General features: G+C 36.4%; 3 protein-coding genes across 4 annotated transcripts; 1 reads left to right on the plus strand and 2 right to left on the minus strand.

The window, feature by feature from the left end:
- The first annotated feature begins 395 nt into the window (after positions 1 to 395).
- ormdl2 (ORMDL sphingolipid biosynthesis regulator 2) lies at positions 396 to 6,720 on the plus strand. The gene is made up of 4 exons (XM_079587705.1): positions 396 to 584; positions 1,043 to 1,217; positions 1,543 to 1,694; positions 5,476 to 6,720. Exons 2-4 carry the CDS (start codon positions 1,044 to 1,046, stop codon positions 5,609 to 5,611), a joined length of 462 nt encoding a protein of 153 aa, XP_079443831.1. The 5' UTR covers positions 396 to 584; position 1,043; the 3' UTR covers positions 5,612 to 6,720.
- Positions 6,721 to 9,995: 3,275 nt separating this feature from the next.
- nemp1 (nuclear envelope integral membrane protein 1) lies at positions 9,996 to 15,140 on the minus strand. 2 transcript variants are annotated; one of them, XM_079589218.1, is made up of 11 exons: positions 14,880 to 15,140; positions 14,433 to 14,657; positions 13,893 to 14,014; positions 13,584 to 13,803; positions 13,340 to 13,412; positions 13,109 to 13,202; positions 12,549 to 12,663; positions 12,012 to 12,237; positions 11,759 to 11,926; positions 10,569 to 10,770; positions 9,996 to 10,475 (listed from the first exon to the last, which is right to left on the minus strand). In XM_079589218.1, exons 2-11 carry the CDS (start codon positions 14,653 to 14,655, stop codon positions 10,449 to 10,451), a joined length of 1,470 nt encoding a protein of 489 aa, XP_079445344.1. In that variant the 5' UTR covers positions 14,656 to 14,657; positions 14,880 to 15,140; the 3' UTR covers positions 9,996 to 10,448. The 2 variants fall into 2 exon arrangements, with proteins under 2 accessions (XP_079445344.1, XP_079445345.1); XM_079589219.1 differs by lacking the exon at positions 14,880 to 15,140 and having other exon boundaries at positions 10,429 to 10,770; positions 14,433 to 14,553.
- LOC306986222 (uncharacterized protein) lies at positions 15,122 to 18,722 on the minus strand. The gene is made up of 2 exons (XM_079589220.1): positions 18,259 to 18,722; positions 15,122 to 15,764 (listed from the first exon to the last, which is right to left on the minus strand). Exons 1-2 carry the CDS (start codon positions 18,511 to 18,513, stop codon positions 15,627 to 15,629), a joined length of 393 nt encoding a protein of 130 aa, XP_079445346.1. The 5' UTR covers positions 18,514 to 18,722; the 3' UTR covers positions 15,122 to 15,626.
- Positions 18,723 to 18,817: the final 95 nt, after the last annotated feature.

An 18,817-nucleotide genomic window follows, 5' to 3' on the forward strand; every position in this document is an offset into this window, starting at 1 on the left:
AGATATCTTCTCATGAAGTATTTTTAATACAGGCTATGTATATGATTTTTTTTTAAAGTTTCATTTCTTAAATGTACCTACAACAACAATAGCAGTATTTGTTGAAACTTAATAAAACATACACGCTTTACTACAAGCTATGCATTTTGAATATAAATATAATATACAAATAAAGCAATAGGCTATAAACTACAATTTAGATTTTTAATTAGATTATTACAATTGTTTCTCAATTCATTTATAGAATAATTAGAATAACTGAACATAAAATAAATAATTACACATTCCCAACAAGCTGGCTGAGACAAATCCAATAAACTCAATAAAACAAAAAAAGAAACACTGGTAACAGAAGTTTAAGAAATACTTAAATAAATAAGTAAATAAAATAAAATACCCATTGTGTTAATGAGGCAGTAGGTCAGAGGGCGGAGAGAGGCTGTGTTTCAAACCCTAGTGCGCTGCTTAGCTAGTCATCGCACACACGCACTGCCCTACACGCGCGTATGATGCTGTCTACGTAGGCAGCTCGCTAGGTTTTGAAACCAAGCCGCAGACGCTCTATTTCCTGGTTACTTCGCAAGGTGGGTGGCTCTCATATGACAACATTAGCTCTTTATTTACAAAACTTTAATGTACTTTAACTTGTATTTTGTGCTGTGTTCATTGCTTGCTTAATTTTTACTTCAAACCTGACCAATTTTCATGACGGGTTTTCTTCAGCTTTTATCAGCAGCAGCGATTGTACAACTATTGAATCCATTAGCTGGATAGCTAACAGTGTTCAGATGTTAAATCATCATGGATGTTGTACATACTACGCATTAAGAACCGGCTGGTACTCACTAGTCTCGGTCCGTGGTGTACACACCTAAATAAACCGCAAAACAGGTTATCGTCGGGGAAGTTATTGTAGTTTAACCGTGATAACGCATGTAATTCATTGTAAAGAGTATGTGCCCTGTTAAAGGGCATCCTTATTTGTTTTTATAATGGCTTTGGGTGTTTACGTGAAGCATCACGGCTGTTGTTTTTTTTGCAGGATGAATGTGGGCGTTGCTCACAGCGAGGTGAACCCAAACACACGGGTGATGAACAGCAGGGGGATCTGGCTGGCCTACCTGCTGCTCACCACTGCCCTGCATGTAGTCTTACTCAGCATCCCTTTCCTCAGTGTGCCTGTGGTGTGGACGCTCACCAATGTCATACACAACCTGGTCTGTTTGGAATAATCAAGATTTCTTTTTCTTTCAAAAAATAAATAAAGCCTCTTATGCTCACCAAGGCTGCATTTGCTTGATAAAAAAATAAAAAAATAAAGTTAAATATTATTTAATTTATTCCTATGGTCTTCAGTATCACATTATCCTTCAGAATTTCAGAATACAGAATTACTGTATTTTTGATCAAATAAATGCAGCTTAGGTGAGCATTTAAAAATCAGTTAATCAGTAGAATTAATTAAGCCACGTCATGGAAAATATGTAGAAGTTGTATTCTAAGTTTAGTGGTTCGTTGTTAACGCAATTCTCTCCCATTTAGGTGATGTATCTGTTTTTGCACACCGTCAAAGGCACACCGTTTGAGACGCCAGACCAAGGGAAAGCACGTTTGCTTACTCACTGGGAACAGATGGACTACGGCATCCAGTTCACAGCATCAAGGAAGTTCCTTACCATCTCACCCATTGTACTGTGAGTGATATTCATAATTCCAGTAGGGGTTCAATCTTCAGCTGGCTGGCAGGAGCAGCCACTGGCATGTCACGTGACCTGTCAGTGGCTGGCTAGTTGTCTGCCTTTGGCAAGTTTCAGAAACCATTGATTTTTGGCAGTTTTTGTGTTTTATGTTCCTCCCTCTCTAGCTCATTTATTATGCATCTGTTTATATGATTATGTTCGTTTGCATCATTGGCGTTTTAGAGAATTTAAACCAGTCAAATGGCCGTGACAAATGACTCGACGTTCAATCCAGTCGGCCCTCGGCTGAACTGCGAGTATAATGCGTTGCCCTGACACTCTCGCTTTAAGGAAATAAATCGTTTTCTTATTATAAATATAATCTCATGCATCTATTCTTTTGTATGATTGATGTGTTGGGTACGGTTATCCCAATTAAACCAGTCAAATGGCCGTGATCACGACTGGCAGCTGCCAGCCAGCCACTGACAGGTCACGTAACATGCCAGTGGTGGCTCCTGCCAGCCTATCTATCTATCTATCTATCTATCTATCTATCTATCTATCTATCTATCTATCTATCTATCTATCTATCTATCTGCGTGTGTGTGTGTGCGTATACAATATTATGACACTAAAGACTGTAGATATGGATGATAAATTCAGCTTTGCACCAAAGCAATAAATTATAATTTAAAGTATATTAAAATAGAAAAGCATTAGTTTTAAATCGTAATAATATTTCACAATATTCATTTTTTTTCTGTATTTTTGATCAAATAAATGCAGGCTTGATGAGCATAAGAGACTTCTTATTAAAAAAACATTACTATTTTTTATGTTTCCAAACTTTTGACCGGTGCTGTATACACACACATGCACTGCCTGGCCAAAAAAAGGTCACAGACTCTAATATTTAATTAGGCCACTTTTTGCTTTGATTACGGGACGCATTCCCCATTGCATCGTTTCAATAAGCTTATGCAACATCACAGCATTTAATTCTGTCCAGAGTTGCATTAATTTCTCGCCAATATTTGTATTGATGATGGGAGAGTTGGATTGCCTCTCTTCTTACCCTGATGCGCCCATCACTCTGTGCATGTGGAAATACTCTTACTTTCACCATGAAAAACAGCCATGAGTTCTACTGTTTTGCGACTCCAGGCAGTGTATATACAGGAGTTGGACAATTAAACTAAAACACTGGCCAATATAGTGTTGGAGGTTTCACACCTATATACTGTATGTGCAGCCTGGTAGAGCAGAGTGTGAAGGTTGAATTAGCAGAGCAATCGCACAGCTGTACATAAACCACTGCAATCCTCACAACATAATAGGAGACATCAATGACCAGGACAGCAAGTCTTTGTAGTGTATCGAGAAACCGCCACAAAGGACAAACCAGATCCATCAGGAGTAACTGTCGAAGCAATAGGAAGCTGTCTGAAAGGGATGTCCGGGTACTAACCCGTATCCAAAAAACATAAAACCCCATCTGCCGAACTCACTGCAGAATTAAAGTTGTACCTCGACTCACCTGTTTCCACCAAAACTGTTTGTCGGGAACTCCACTGAGTTAATATTCATTGGCTGCAATAGGCAAACCTTTGGTTGCTCGTGCCAATGCCAAATGTAGGTTTCATTGGCGCCAACAGTGTAAATCTTGGGCTGTGGAATATGTGAAACATGTATTGCTCTCTGATGGGTCCACCTTCACTGTCTTTCCCACATCCGTGAGTTACAGTGTGGAGAAGACCAAAAGAGGTGTTGTGGCAAAAATTTATTTTTAAACATCATCACTGCGTAAGAGACACTCTGAATCAAATGAGATTTTATAAAATGATTTATTCTTGCAAGAAGTTCCCCGTCACCACACAGAAGTTACTCTGTGAAGTGAGTGAGACACCGAAGGGGAGGGCTGCGCACATTTTATACCCATTTCAAGGTCTTCAGTTGCTCTTCCTAGTAGTTTTCCACAGACCAAGGACCCATTACTGCTAGCTTCAATTTATCACTAGTTGACCCTTAAGTCCCCGCCCAAACTAGATGACCTCTGCCCAGCCGTTCCCAGTGTCTCGCTCCTTCACTTCAGGTGTATAAACATACATACATTTCATAAACTGAATCTTCTCACACTACAAGTGAGAGACACATATGTGACATTCTTTGAATCATCTATATTTTACTAAAGATCAATGAATATCATAAAATTGCCATCACAGAGGCTTAACATCTGGGGCCTCATTTATAAAACTGTGCGTAGGAACCTAACTAAAAGTGTACGTACGCACAAAAGGCAAAAATGGCGTACGCAAAAAAAAATCAGATTTATAAAACCGCGCAATTCTCACTTTATAAATCACAGCCTACCTGATAATTTGCGCACGCAAAAAAAAATCATTTACCGCCCTTTCTCCGCCCACATTCAACCATATATAGACAATGCAAATTACCTCATTAGCCATGCATATATTAAAGGAGCAAGGAAATTTGTGTTTTCAGCGATCAGATTTAATCATTTACACCTTATCACATTAATCACATAATGAGTGATATGCCTACATCCATTTAAGAATGGAAGTGAAAGAAATTAAATTTACGTACTTTCAGCATATAGTTCCTTTTGTCTTTAAACTAAACATGCATGTATGTATCTTTAGGACCCATAATGGTGATTTAATGTTATTAAGTTGGCTTGAGAAAGCCAACTTACTGAAATCCTATGTAAACTTATTATTATTATTCTTTTTCTTATTCTTCTGACCCAAAATTGTTCAACTGTTCAACCTAGAGCTTTAACTCTACATACTCCAAACTCGGGTCAGACCTTCAGACTGTTCTGACTTGGTGTGCTATATCTTTTCAAACTGATTTGACTTTCAGTTTTCTTAAAAATGTATATTAAAAATCATAAAAATCCCATAGACTGACATTGCAGAGTGCTCAAATTGAGCCAAGACTACGGTGGGCCATTAGTGTACAAGCCAAAAACTCAAAACTAAACTCCCTGAAGCCCTAGAGACTCAATTAAACTACCATTCTAAATCAATCTATCTATCTATCTATCTATCTATCTATCTATCTATCTATCTATCTATCTATCTATCTATCTATCTATCTATCTATCTATCTATCTATCTATCTATCTATCTATCTATCTATCTATCTATCTATCAAACGTTAACCTACTTTAAACATCAAACTACTTTAAACTTCTTCAAACTCTCTGGTCCGGCTTTCTCAAGCCAACTTAAAGTTTGTCTCAACAAACTTTTTTTTCTAGTTTGTATTTTTTGTTGTAACCGGGACCTATGAGCAACTTGTAAATATTGTAAATATTGAAATAGGTCAAACTTAATTTTGCCATTTTTCAAAGGGTTAATTCCCTTTATTCTCAGTCAGTTCCTCAACTCACCATCAGTGTCGCCAAACTGCTTTGTCTTCAAAATGTGCGTACGCATGGGTCGTGGAGGTGCGCATATTTTCGAGTCAAGTTTTTCTTTATAAATCCCACCTTTTGCGCAGGAACTGGCGTACGCATGTTTTCAGTCCCTATATATATATATATATATATATATATATATATATATATATATATATATATATATATATATATATATATATATATATATATTTATGAAACATACATACAACATAAACATTATTTTTAATATGTATTAAGAAATACCGTTTTTATGATGTTATTACATTCTCAATTAAATATTTACTTTTAACAGTATAATCATTAAATGTAATGATCATATTTACAATAATTGTTGTTATGTTTTCATAGGTACATCTTGGCCAGCTTCTACACTAAATATGATACCACCCACTTCCTACTCAACACAAGCTCGCTACTAAGCGTCCTCCTTCCAAAGTTGCCTCAGTTTCATGGAGTTCGTCTATTTGGTATAAATAAATACTGATATGACACTGCAGCCCACTCATGGAGGGGACGTAGCATCATGGAAATGAGATGACTGAAGTTCCTTTATTCTCCATATGATGCTTCCTTGGTCCAAAGCCGCAGGGACTTAAGGAACCAAAACTGCACTGGACTCAAGTACTTTTTTTTTTTTTAAAGGCCTTCCATGCTCAGGTTTACTCAATCTGTGGTGTGTTTTTTTAATTTGTCCAATCTTATGTCTGTAATTTCTTTTCATCATAATACTTTCTAGATTTATCAAGTTTTGAGTACATTGCAACAGACAATGTGCCAATTATCATCCGCTGATATTAATTGTGTTAAGGTTCCCTTTGCATAATCCAACAACAAGCTCTGCCACTGTGGAGTCAAAACATGATAGTGCTGAATTATAATATTCAGATTTTTTTTTTGTCAGTGTTCTATATAACATGGGCAACTGCAGTTATTAAGATATGTTAGAATTAATAGGAAAACACATCTGTTTTGAGTTTAATCTGAACTGTGTTGTTGCATTTATCATTTCATTTTCTCCAAAAATGCAAAACAAAGATCTGTGATAATGTGTGATTGTGCAAAATCTGGTTTCTCTTGAAGTGTTTTACTTAAAGTTCATTGCTTAGTTAATTTATTTTTTGCTGAGCACTGGTTATATTAGATTTTCTGTATTTATTTGTTTCATAATTTCATGAAACATTCCAATTTGAAGTAAATGCCAAGGTAAACACACATTATTATTATTATATTTAACATGTACGTGTCGGCATGGATCATGTTTGTTCACAATACAAAAGTGAGAGTATGCAGATTGGGAAACAAAAGTCTTAGACCACATTGAAAATAAAGGATTTAAATTCTAATTTAAAGCAGGAAATTATCTGAAAGTTTTAGATATAAAAAATAAAATAAATAGAATAAGAAATATTAAATTTTTTACATTTTCCAAAATGTGTACAGATGGTCAGATGCTGCACTATGCATTTTGGGTAATTTTCAAGTCATGATGGAGAACGTGATCAATAGGTTTCACACAAATTTAGGGATTACATGTAGCTTGAGTACTGCTGTCATTTTGTTACACTGGTATAATTAAAATGACTTGCACAAGATAACTTATCAGTCATAGTCATTTATGGACTTATATACAAAGTCTCAGGGGACTGATGACGTTTGATATGCAGGTCAACCAGCAACATACGTCGATGTATACTCAAGGAAATAACATTTACAGTTGCATTGGTGGCAGTAGCCTATATGGCCCTCACTGCGTAGCCACCGCTGTGTATTCAATCATGATAAGCACGTAATGAGCCCAACATTTAAGTCTGATGCTCAGACAGAATGGCGTGAAGTGAAGTTGCATCATTTTTGCGCGGAAGCATGCAAATCTTCTGAAGCAATCATAATACTATAGGACAGGTTCAATCTAACCACATGCAGATTAACGTGGGAATCCTCTCTTCTGACCTGTTGGATAACAACAAACCACACAGGTGAACAGGGAAAAGGTGCGCGCATCAGACACGAGGAAGCTCAACAAGTTCAACACTGTGGGTCTGTGTCGGTCCGAGGAGTGCATTTTGATAAATTGTGAAGGCGTAGCGGGGGAAATCCGTGAGTTTTACATGTCACACACCTACACGCGAACGGGGCAAGCCCAGCGATTTGCGATGAGCCGATAGTTATGCGGGAATCCCCACCTACAGGCTCAGGTGTCTCCCAAACGCTAAGATACTGTATTTCATGGAAAAGGTAGTAGGAGGGGAATAGTGTCCTCGGCCCACCTGTACCACCGATTTGCCTAGCGTATGTAACACGTTGTGTCTGTTTACCACGAAAGCACATGCAAATCGTCTTCTGGCTCAGTGCTCTTCTAGAATACTGAGGAATCCTGTGCTGGTGACACGCGACACGGGGACCACCGGCACCGCTGATGATGTCACCGCTGGAATGCAAACAGCATTTGCATGACCTGCAGAGGAAGAACAAGGAAGGGCTCTTGTGGCACTGAAGTCATGTGTTTGCAGTCACTATCTCTTGCCCGCAGCTTTAGATTTTGCCTTTTCTAAGTCGGTGGGATTCAAAACCGAAAGCTGAGGTGGGGTTCCTGTGAGGTGCGTGCTGTGTGTGACAGAGGAGACAATGCTTCTGCTGTTTCCCGCAATTCTGCTTTCTTCGTGTTCCTGTTCTAGAGCCTGTTATAAGAAAGGCCTGCACTGATCGATGAAGGTCAGCCAAACCACAGCATTTGTATAAAGAAGACCCAGAGGTGATCAGCCGTAAAACAGTGGTAAAACAGCAGACTGCTGACTGGTGCTGTGGAGTGACTTTTATTTTATTTAAATGTTTTTATCAGTTAATTTACTGGAGGAGTGAGTAATGTAGAAGTGAGTCAGCAGCAATAATAAAAACAAGACAGAAGAAAAGTGAAAATGAGTTCGCTGAAATAAAAGGGAAAATTATTTTTCTGGACATTATTTTTTTAAGAGGTTTTTTTGTTTATGAAGCCCTTAAAGTGACATGGCGATAAAAAAAAGCAATGAGATGGGAGGAAAATTATATTTCGTTCAAAACATTTATTTGCAAAAGCATTAAAACATCTGGTCCCACTTTATATTAAGTATTTATATTACATAATGTACGTTTTCAATCGTAGATGCCAGGAGACACTAAATATGATTATCCTGGTGTGAGGGACTCCCTTCCTAAAATTTAAAAGGCATTTATCATTTATAAACACCCAATTTATACACTGAACAATTAATATTATAAATAAATACATTTCTAAAAATGTAACTTTATTATATATTTTCTTATACTGTTAAATGTATTATTTATTTGATTTTATTCAATCTATTTAAGAGATTAATAACTAATGTAAAAAAATTGTTAATATAGCTAAATATTTAAATCATATTTTATTTAATCTAATTTATTGATTTACTTATTTATAATTTTTTTATAACCCCTAGAATTGACTAATTGATTGATTTAATTATTATTTCTTAATCTTTTTTTCTCTATATATAGATTTTCCACAGACCCCGTCACTCCCTTGTGACCCCCGGACCATGTTTGAAAACCCCTGCCTTAACCCACTCTTAAACCTAACCATATACTACAAAACCTGTCCCTAACCTTAGTCATATCCCAACTCAATAGCAGCAGCAGTGTTTTACAATACAACATCAACACAATAAGTATGCTGTACCAAACTATTTTTTAAATGCAAGTAGCCCAATATAAAGGGTGACCATGCAAATACTTTTCACCCATCACCATGCCTCTCTGGGCTTGACAACACAGTGAGGTTCAAGAGCACTTGCTGCTGATTGTTTCAGTGTGGTTTTTTTTCTTCTTGTTTTTCTCTTGGTTGCCTTTGTGCTGTTGTCTTGTAGGTGGCAGGAGAGAAGTGGCACACCAGGTCCAAATTAGGTTGTGGAGATATGTGTTCCTGCTACATGCTTACGGGGGTGTGGTGGGGGCCATGGAGAAGTGACATAATCTCCTGATAGCCTGGAATGGGATGTCGTCTGCGGTCATATTGGATTTTTTTTTTTTTTCAAATGGCCTCTTTCTGTTTAGTATATCATGTGAAAACTCTAGAACCCTGTCGATTTCATTTTGGATTTCTCTTTTTTTGTTGCGACCATAAGTTGATATATTTTCCAAAATATATTAGATTCTTTGGTTTAAAAAGCACAAAATAATTCCATGGTGCTCAATTTTAACCATGTTAAATTATTGGAAAAAGGCAGTGACAAGCAATCGAAAAGTGATGTTAAAAGTTTCTTGTCCTTACATGTAGCGCTTAGAGCTCTGTTACAGGACAGCAGTGACATCCATTAGCTAAAAAAAATCAGTTTTACATCTGCTAGATTTCCTTGCTCTAAAAAGTGTATGGAGATACCAGCACCTGTGCAAGCAGCCCAATACACCTGATGAACAGCTCTCTGTTGCCATGTAAAACCAGTGGTTCCCAACCCTGGTCCTGGATTACCTCCAACTGTACACATTTTGGATGTCTCTCTACAGGTCTTGAAGTCTGATGAGTTGAATCAGGTGTGTTTGATTAGGGAGAATCAAAATGTGCAGATACAAATGTGACCAGTGATTTGAACCACTGCTCTATTGGTTTTATGCTGACACCAAGTGGTCACAAAGATGTATTTAACAATTTGGCTACACTTTATTTTAAGGCGTCATATTTACATTGTACTACTCTAGTACCAGTAAGTAAAATGAATTAACTAAATGCACTTAGTATAGAGTTATTGGGGTTGTTACTTGTAATTATGCATAATTTACTGTTATTACTATAGTAAGTACATGTTATAACGTGCAACTACATCATCTTAAAATAAAGCGCTACCAACAATTTTGATATCAGTGAGATTTGACTATTTATTAGTTTACAAAATAAAGCAATAAGACCATGTATTATTATGTTTTTATTTTTCATAAAAAAAATAATCCTTTGACCTTGAACAGACTTACAGCTCCAATCAATGTCCACAAATATCCATATAACATTTGTGCCTCTTCTGTTCAGCTGTTTTAGTATTGCTTTTTTATTGATATACACATGTGCCTGGGCCTTGGTATAAACTTAAAAACAAAACAAATCATAAAATACAGTCCATGTCATAACACAGTGTTCACAGTTCCCTCCTCACACGGGACATCTCTGCAGAAATTAAACTCAAAGATTTAAGACAAATAAACAGTTAAGAAAATCTATTGGCCTTTCTCACGAGCCTCGAAAACAACATCCAAGGCATTTTCACCATTAATCATCCTTTACGAGTGCATCAGAAACTGAAGTCATGTGTTTGCAGTCACGAGTGACAACCTCCAACAGATACCTACAGGAGAACAGTAAATGCTACACTTAAGCAGATCTCAGATCAGATTAAAACATTTAAATACTTTCCAACATTATTCATCGGTCATTTCACCCGCGTGTTGTTCAGTCGTGGAGATAGCGCCTCTAGCTTCACACCGTCGTCTGTTTCCCACCCCTCCTCCTCCTCCTGTTCTTCTTCATCAGTGGAGAACAGCTCATCTTCGAAGAAGGATCCACCCAGCCCGTACTCCTGTGTGTGAACTGACACCTCATTGGACAGCAGATGTGGAGAGCCTTCAATGAAGTCGGCAAACCTGAGTCCAAGTGTGTTTTTGTTTAGACAACATGACATTAAAATGGACCTTTTTCTTTCTTTATATAAACATTTTTGGTCTTAAGCATGATTCTTCAATTTTCTGAAGTCATTAACCATTGCGGTTTCAAACCTTTGTGTTAAATACTCAGAGTGAATTATTTTAACCAGAATTTATTGGCATGGGGCATAGAAAATACATAAGCTTGATTTTGGCGGACGAAATCTGCTATGAAAATGGTAGAACCCCATAGCAGATTTTTACAGGTGGTGCTGGGGAGGAGGAGTAAAGTAGTAATTACTATGTATATGTAATAGGATTTTGGAGCCCTGAAAGCGATGGGGAAAAAATGTAAGATGGGAGGGAAAATTCACATTTGCTAGAAAACTTTTGTGTTCTCCCTAGAAACTTTGCATTCGCTCACAAAACTTTTCAGATGGAAATAATATGAGTTGAGAGGATGAACTATATTTCAGTGTTTTTATGAGCGAACAAAGTTCCTTGGATGAATGCAAATATTTGTGAGAAAACGCAAAACATTCAAATGTAATTTTTCCTCCAATCTTACTATAACATACACTATGTAACTTGCTATTATTGAGTGAGTGCAAAATATCCATCTTTCAAACCACTTTACCCAAACAGTTACTATAATAATGATTTAATTTTTTTTCAAATTATAATAAGAGTTATTGGGACGGATTTTGCAGGAAATTGCCTATAAGCAGCAAATCATATCCGTACACTGAGAAAAGTAGAAACACACAACACAACAACAAACAGCAAAACTTAGGAGAATCACCAGTTGTTAAAACTAATTTTTTTTAACCTCGAAGGCTTGAACCACATCCATCCGTGCAAAAGAGCAAAGACGAAGCACAACCTAACCAATGTTCTTTAACAAGATGCGTGCACCTTTTTAACCACTAGAGCCCCAAAAAGTTACATACTGTAGCTTTAACACAGTTTCTAAAATATTTTCTCATACCTCTTAGGAGACTGGATCCTAGAGACCGTCTTCCAGGTGTTAAACTCAGGACTGCCGCAGTATTTCCTAAGTTCCTCCAGAGCTTTCTGAGTCTCCACCTCCGACTGTCTCTGATACTCCTCTTCTGTCAGCAGACGCCGTGGCTCGAGTTTCTTAGGCTTCAGCTTCCTTCAGAGCATTCATTCAGCAAGAAGACAATAACTACATTGCTCAAAATGTATTTGAACAACTTTTATTAAAGTTATATGCTCACTGATAAAGCATGAAGGCCTTGGTAAAAGGGTACTCCAGGTTCTTTGAGAAGAACGCAGCTATCATGATGGCCAGAGCCACTTGCTGGACCTGAATCCCAGCGTACACCAGCAGAAGGGCGAATATCTGCAGCGTCCAGGACAGGATGTTTACACTTCGCTCCTCCACCAGAGGCCCATAGCGGTAACAGACTGCAAAACTGATGAACCCGACAACAATGACATAACCTAAATAAATATATAAAACAAAGAACAGTCAGCACTCCATATACTTTAAAGACTAGTATAAAAATATATTAATCAAGTATTTGCAAAATAAAGTTTGTTTTGTAATATTTCAATCAAATCAAATAATACATAAAAAAATATAATTATTTATTTAATAAAAAAAATAAACAGTAGCTTACTTTTCACAATCCAGTCAAATCTGGTGTATAAAAATCTTATCTAAAGCCATAATTTCTCACTGAATATTGTTTCAAAGAGAAATATCATATGTTATATGATATGCATCATAAGTTTTCATGGGGCTCTCTTACCTATAGCCAGATGCCAGTGATCTTTAAGAATTATTTGGAGATTTCTAAACACCAGCTGGATGATGTAGAGAGAAAAGGACCAGCCACCCATCACCAGCACATAGAATGGGCTTTTCTACAGGCCAAGGAAACAAACATGTTGAAAGGTAATGAGACCACAGCGGATAGTTCTGTCGTCATTTCCTCAACCTCAAGTTGTTCTAAACCAGTGTGAATTTCTTTCTTGCTAAACACAAGAGATTATATTTCGAAGAATGCCAGTAACCAAACAGTTGATGGACCCCATTGACTTCAACAGTGCTTTCTTACATAATTTGGAAGTCAATGGGGTTCATCAACTGCTTGGTTACCCATATTCTCCAAAATAAACACAAAATTATTTTGTGTTCAGCAGAAGAAAGAAATTAATTTAGGAATAACTTGAGGGTGAGTAAATGACGGAATTTATCTTTTTCCCTTTCCCTTTATTAAGATTACACACCAACCAAGCCAACCAAGGTGTTCGACAGTAGAGAGAATGATGTTTAGTACTGATGCTTAGAGAATGTGAGGAATCCTACCTTGGGTAAAAAACGGCTGATGATGAAGATGACGATGATGAGGGACGCGATCATACCGGTGCTCATGCCAGCAGAGTAGTAGAACACTTGACTCCTATAAGACGGATGAAACGGGTGTGAGCAGAGACTTATAAACACAATATGTCTAAGTAACAACCTAAATTGTGCCTCCATCCAGGAAAAGGAGAACTGGCTAAAGAGAATATTTTTTATAATATTAATGTCAGTTACCTGCTTAGAATGTCTGCAAAAAAGAACAGCAACACTCCAGCCAGAAAAACCAAAAACAGGTAGATGTCAAAATCTACAGGAGGAAAAACAATATCAATCTCCAAATCAATAACACAACCCTGATTATATGAGAGCATGATTTCATTTAAGCAATATAATCTGCATAACCAACAGGAATACGTTTTCCCTATCCAAGTGGACTTTTGCCTTTCTAATATATTAATGCAAGTCCTTTCCAACTCACGTCGGCTAGGTTGTACTGTATAGAACGTATGGGAGTCTGAAGGGTCCACCCTGAAACAGGTCTTGTTGCTAAAGAGACTGATGCTCACGGTGGTCTCATTGGTCTGTTCACGAACAAAATACTGCACAAGTTTCCAGATGCTGAAATGCTCAAGCTCCTGCAGGTCCTGCTCATCATTAACCACCGTCACTTTCAACTTTGTAGTGCTCCACACTCTCACCTGTCAATCAAATAACAGGCAGGGGCTCTCAACTTTGATGCAGACATTACTGATCACATTGACAAGAGTCATAGTTTAAAGTCTTTTACCTGTATTCTAGTCCAGGTTTCCCTCCATCCAGGTATGATGGAGTTATAGTAGCAAAAATGTTGTGCAGCGTGTGCTTTGATTTCTTGTCCATCTTTAATTTCTATGATGGGACGGGTGGCACCTGCATGAAAATGACAGAGTAATAACTTTTGTGAATAATATGTGTGTGTTTAAATCATATTTTACATACACATTTTATACATATACATATTTTAAAACACGAAATTATAAAATAAGAACGTTTTATTTATAAAAAATAAAATGTTTTCCTCAAATCTACCGTGAAGTGAGGGTTTAACTTAAATATCTGGTTGCGACAATTTAAAAAAAAAAAAAGACAACAAACATTATCACATAACGTTACTTTTAAACCATCTGTTTCCACAGCTGTAACTAATTACATTAACAAATATATAACGTTAACGTTACCTAGTACGCTAACAACAACACGTATAGCTTTCTTAACTTAATTGTCCTAAATAATTTACAACAATATGTATCAAGATATAGTATCTTAAAGCTGTCTAACTATTGCTTACCTGAGATTTGAGAAAAATGAAATGAAAATAGCACAGTAGTCAAGATAACTTTCAATCTGACTGTTTTGATTCTAAAGCCACTTTCGGATTTCATTAATCCCGCCATGATGTCTTCTCGCGTTTCTTCGATGGTTGGAGTGACGTTACCAACGAGACTTGAGTGATGAACAGCGTCACCTGCTGCACTGGAGGGACCACGCGCTTCTGGTGCACCATCACACATGACTGCAAGTTATTTGTAAAAAATAATTTAACTGTAAAAGTCAAAAATGTTTTTTTGTTGTTGTTTTTAAATACTGTATTACATGCGAGTGTTTTCGCTGTGATGTGAAATAAATCGATAAAACTGTGGCACTGATTTTTATTTGTTTACCTTTTTTTATTTATTTTTTTGCTATTCATTTTAAGCAGGTGTTACAAACATGAAAGACACTCAGCCTCACTAACCCTATTAAACAAGTGATGGCAAAGTCGTTTCTCTGTCCGGTGCCAGATTGTCTTTTCCTGTTGTCTGTTCCTCATAATCCGCACTGTCTTTAAAGCTCTTGCCCTAATTATAGTTTAAAAACACTTACTCATCATACTTCCCTCTCTAAGAACATTCAATTTCCTCTCTATGTCAAGCAAAACCTCTTTTTGTCTGTCCATGAAATGGACAAAAACAAACAAAACATTTAATTGCAGAGCTCATGAAACTCCCTTTACAGAGCACGACCAAGCTTATCTGTTTCTTTAAACAGTCTAAATGACTTTCACCTGTTCATTTGAAATCTATAGTGAGTTGCAAATAAAATAATCAGGTGATCCAAGCACATATGCATAAAATAATTACAGATTCAGTCAAAATGTTAGTTGCCTACTTGTTCTATAAACAAGAATATTTCATCACTTTGATACAGAAATTATTGAATAAATTCTTTCAATCATAGCAAAATATACACAACCGAGTATAAAAAGATATATGTCTTCCTTACAGCTGTAGATCTCAATTGCAATGTGAAAATCACTTTATCACAAATCCAAAGAGAAGATATATATAACAATTAACAGCATGAGAGGTTGAGCTGCATGTCCAGGGCAGATGTAGGGTAAAACATTTTTTAAATCAGCATCTGGATGTGCAGCATTAAACTGCTCCATATGAGAAGATTTTGGGTCCTGACAATAAAGTACAAATGCTGGTCACGGATTCTCTCAACCCCAGGTTCCTCCCGGGTGGAAATCTGGAACAATTGTGGCAGCAGCAGAAAGAGGGGTGGAGTATCCCACAGTGAAGTTCTGCAGACCCAACATCAGACATTTCCAACTGTAGCGAAGAGCCTTCCCCACGTTCTGGAAGACAAACAGAATGTGGAAAAGAACACACATCGTGAATTTGTAACTTAGTCAACCAATATATTGTCTTTATTATATGATATGTAATATATTCATATTATATATGATATAATAATGCATATAAAATGTTATAATAATAATATTTTAAATGTGTGTGTGTTTTTTGTATGAACAATACATTACATAATCAAGGGAATTAATACTAAAATTATTGCATGACAAAAAGCAATACCTATAAGGAAAAAATACCCTAAATTTATATAAAAAGATCTGGTTCCCTTTTATTTTTCCAGAACTGTGGTGATTACTTTTAATTTTAATTTGTGTATTATTATTTTTTGGATAAATAATTTACTTAAATTAAAATGAATAAAAACTATTTTAAATGTTAAAAATGACAAAGGGTTTTATTTTGTGAAATTCCTAATGAAAATATTTAAACTCAAAATAATTTGACTGCTAGGAAAACAGTGCTCACAATGCTTTGGCCTTTTTGTAAATCTAAGCAACAAATCAAAAATAATTTAAACAATTGGATTAAAACGCAATCCAATTCCTTTGAAAAATAACTATTTTCATTCACAGATCCAGGAGATTTAGCTTGTGCCAGCAGGAATATTATACGAATTAAGACTTTGAGTGGTTTAAATACCGGAAATCCAAGTAGACAATTTAGCTGGATTAAACACTAGGCTTTATCATTTTAAACCGTAAACAGCATGTAGCTTAGTGTCTAAGTGTACATTAGTGACGGTCTCTCTGTGTGACAACAGGCCAGAAACAGGATGCACTGCTTTATCCTGTGGGAGGAAACATTTGCTGCATGACAATGGATCACTGCATGTGATCTGAATGACCCCTTCCTCCAAAAATAACAAATGACTGACTATGTACTAGCCCTAGTTGTTTTTCCAAATCATCCAGATATGGGCAAATAGTGAATGCAATGTAGGCTAATGTTAAAAACATAATGCAAGTAAATTGTCTCTCCATCCTTTGCTTCATTTTTAACGAAATCTTACATTCGTCACCATTCGCATGTTTTATGTTTTGCAAATTTAAACATTTGGTTTTCTGTAATGTTTTGAGTCTCATGTTAGAGTTGTCCATAATGTAGCAATAAAAAAAGGTAAATCTATCCTATTTGTGGTTGTGCCCAGTGAAAATTGCAGGGCACGTGTGAACTTGAAATACTGGCCCAACTGGACCAGCAACAGAAAATACTTATTGTTGAGCCCTGTATTTCACTGTATGTTGTTGAGAAAGTTAGCCATTAGCACTAAACTACTACAAGCTACTTTAGTAAAGGTGCTTTGAAAAAAACAAAAACAAAAACAGGGCTAGATTTTAAGTAGATTACAGAGAAATGCCATGTTTACTAAAGATACTCCATTTACTCAGTCTCAGCAGTTTAAATTGGCCAAGTCTGATAAGGAAACAGTCTAAGATGACCCGTTGATCTTTGACCTTGTCTAACACGGGGTCAGCGAAGTCACTATAAAAGTCATGCTTGTTGAAAAATATAATCATTTTTGTGGTTATAATATTCAAAGCATTTACTTAAGTGATAATTTTATCTGTGCAGGATTTCATAATCAAAATCCCCTTGATGGAAAATAATATTTAATTGTTTTAAATGACTGAATAACATATGACAACTTTTCTGTTGAATTATGTCACTTATCTCACTCATGAAGGCACTGGTCATTTGGTAACTCATGGTAGACATTTTGTGATATTTTAAATCAGGATAACACAGTGACAAAACCATTGTTAAAAATTTCATCCAAGTTCCCTCAAGTTTAAAAAATAAATATATATAATACATAAATAATAAGAAAATTAACATAAACAACTGCAAATAAAATTCAGAATCAGAATTGAATAGTTATTTAAACCACAAGAATACAATGACAAACTTTCAAATTTTCCAGTAGGCTATACTTGTCATTATTGGAAAGTTTAACTAACAGGTAGGCCTACTTGGGATTGTCTGTATCCCAATAGTAACAATAGTGAATAAATACTAATGAAAAGTTAGTAGTAGTAGTAGTGGTGAAAATAAAGACTTGTCATTGCTAGATTACTTACTAGTATTCTATTTAAAGTAGCAGTGATATAAAATGATTATGTTTAGGGAGAGGCACAAGCTATATTATACTCAAATGGTCTTCTTCTTTTTTTGGCAAAAAAGAAATACTTTTATCAAGCAAGCACTCATTAAATTGTATTTGAAATTCAAATAAATGCTGTTCTTTTAAAAATGCAGCCAGCAAAAAGTCGTCTATTAGACGTTGAATAGACGTAATTTTTACGGTCTAATTACGGTGATCCCTGAAACAAAATGCATCAGTTGCCACAAATATATTCAGCACCACAACCTTGGTGAAATGCGTATTCTTTCAAACACAAACAAAAAAGTAATGGCCTTAAACTTTTGAACAGTAGGCTAGTAGTGTGCATTAAAGCGCAAGTGAAATATTCATCCTACCTTTTTGTATTTTTTATACTTTTCTTTCTTTTTCGTTTTCTTTTTCTCCTTTAGTTTGTGTTGGCTGTCATCTTCCACTAAAGACTGGTATGGAGATCTCTCTGGCAGTAAAGTGAAGCGCGGATCTCTGGGCCTCTTCTCCCCCGGGTGATCGAGGCTCTGCTCCGGTGAGCCGCTGTCGACCTGCCGCCTGTATCTGCCACCAGTGTCCTCAAAGAGGCCAAGCCGAGGCACACAGAGAGACTTTGGCTTCATGGTATTCACAGGAACGTGTTGTTAGTGCACTCAGATAAAGCTCTCAGGACTACATACATACGCACATCCTCTTGGAGCAGCTCTGCAGTGTGTGTGTGTGTGTGTGTGTGTGTGTGTGTGTGTGTTTGGCTGGACTCCAGCTCTGATTGACACATCAGGGGGGAAAGTCTGACAGACTGGAGACAAACTCTTGTTGAGTGTCCGACTCTGGGGTCAATGAAGTGTATTCAAATTAATTTCCATTCTATTGAATTCACTTCACTGGCCTATACAATACAAAATAATGGAAATCACTTTATTATGT

The sequence above is a fragment of the Phoxinus phoxinus genome (assembly GCF_949152265.1).
Source record: "Phoxinus phoxinus genome assembly, chromosome: 18".
NCBI lineage: Eukaryota > Metazoa > Chordata > Actinopteri > Cypriniformes > Leuciscidae > Phoxinus > Phoxinus phoxinus.

Bases quoted from the DNA above. Each gene is read 5' to 3' on its own strand.
- ormdl2 (XM_079587705.1), top strand. From the start codon at position 1,044: ATGAATGTGGGCGTTGCTCACAGCGAGGTGAACCCAAACACACGGGTG. The intron at 1,218-1,542 runs GTCTGTTTGGAA...TCTCCCATTTAG, and splicing joins CCAATGTCATACACAACCTG to GTGATGTATCTGTTTTTGCA. The intron at 1,695-5,475 runs GTGAGTGATATT...ATGTTTTCATAG, and splicing joins ACCATCTCACCCATTGTACT to GTACATCTTGGCCAGCTTCT.
- nemp1 (XM_079589218.1), bottom strand. From the start codon at position 14,655: ATGTGTGATGGTGCACCAGAAGCGCGTGGTCCCTCCAGTGCAGCAGGT. The intron at 13,413-13,583 runs GTGAGTTGGAAA...TTCCTCCTGTAG, and splicing joins TACAGTACAACCTAGCCGAC to ATTTTGACATCTACCTGTTT. The intron at 12,238-12,548 runs GTAAGAGAGCCC...ATATTTATTTAG, and splicing joins TCACTGGCATCTGGCTATAG to GTTATGTCATTGTTGTCGGG.
- LOC306986222 (XM_079589220.1), bottom strand. From the start codon at position 18,513: ATGAAGCCAAAGTCTCTCTGTGTGCCTCGGCTTGGCCTCTTTGAGGAC. The intron at 15,765-18,258 runs GTAGGATGAATA...TTTGTCTTCCAG, and splicing joins AGTATAAAAAATACAAAAAG to AACGTGGGGAAGGCTCTTCG.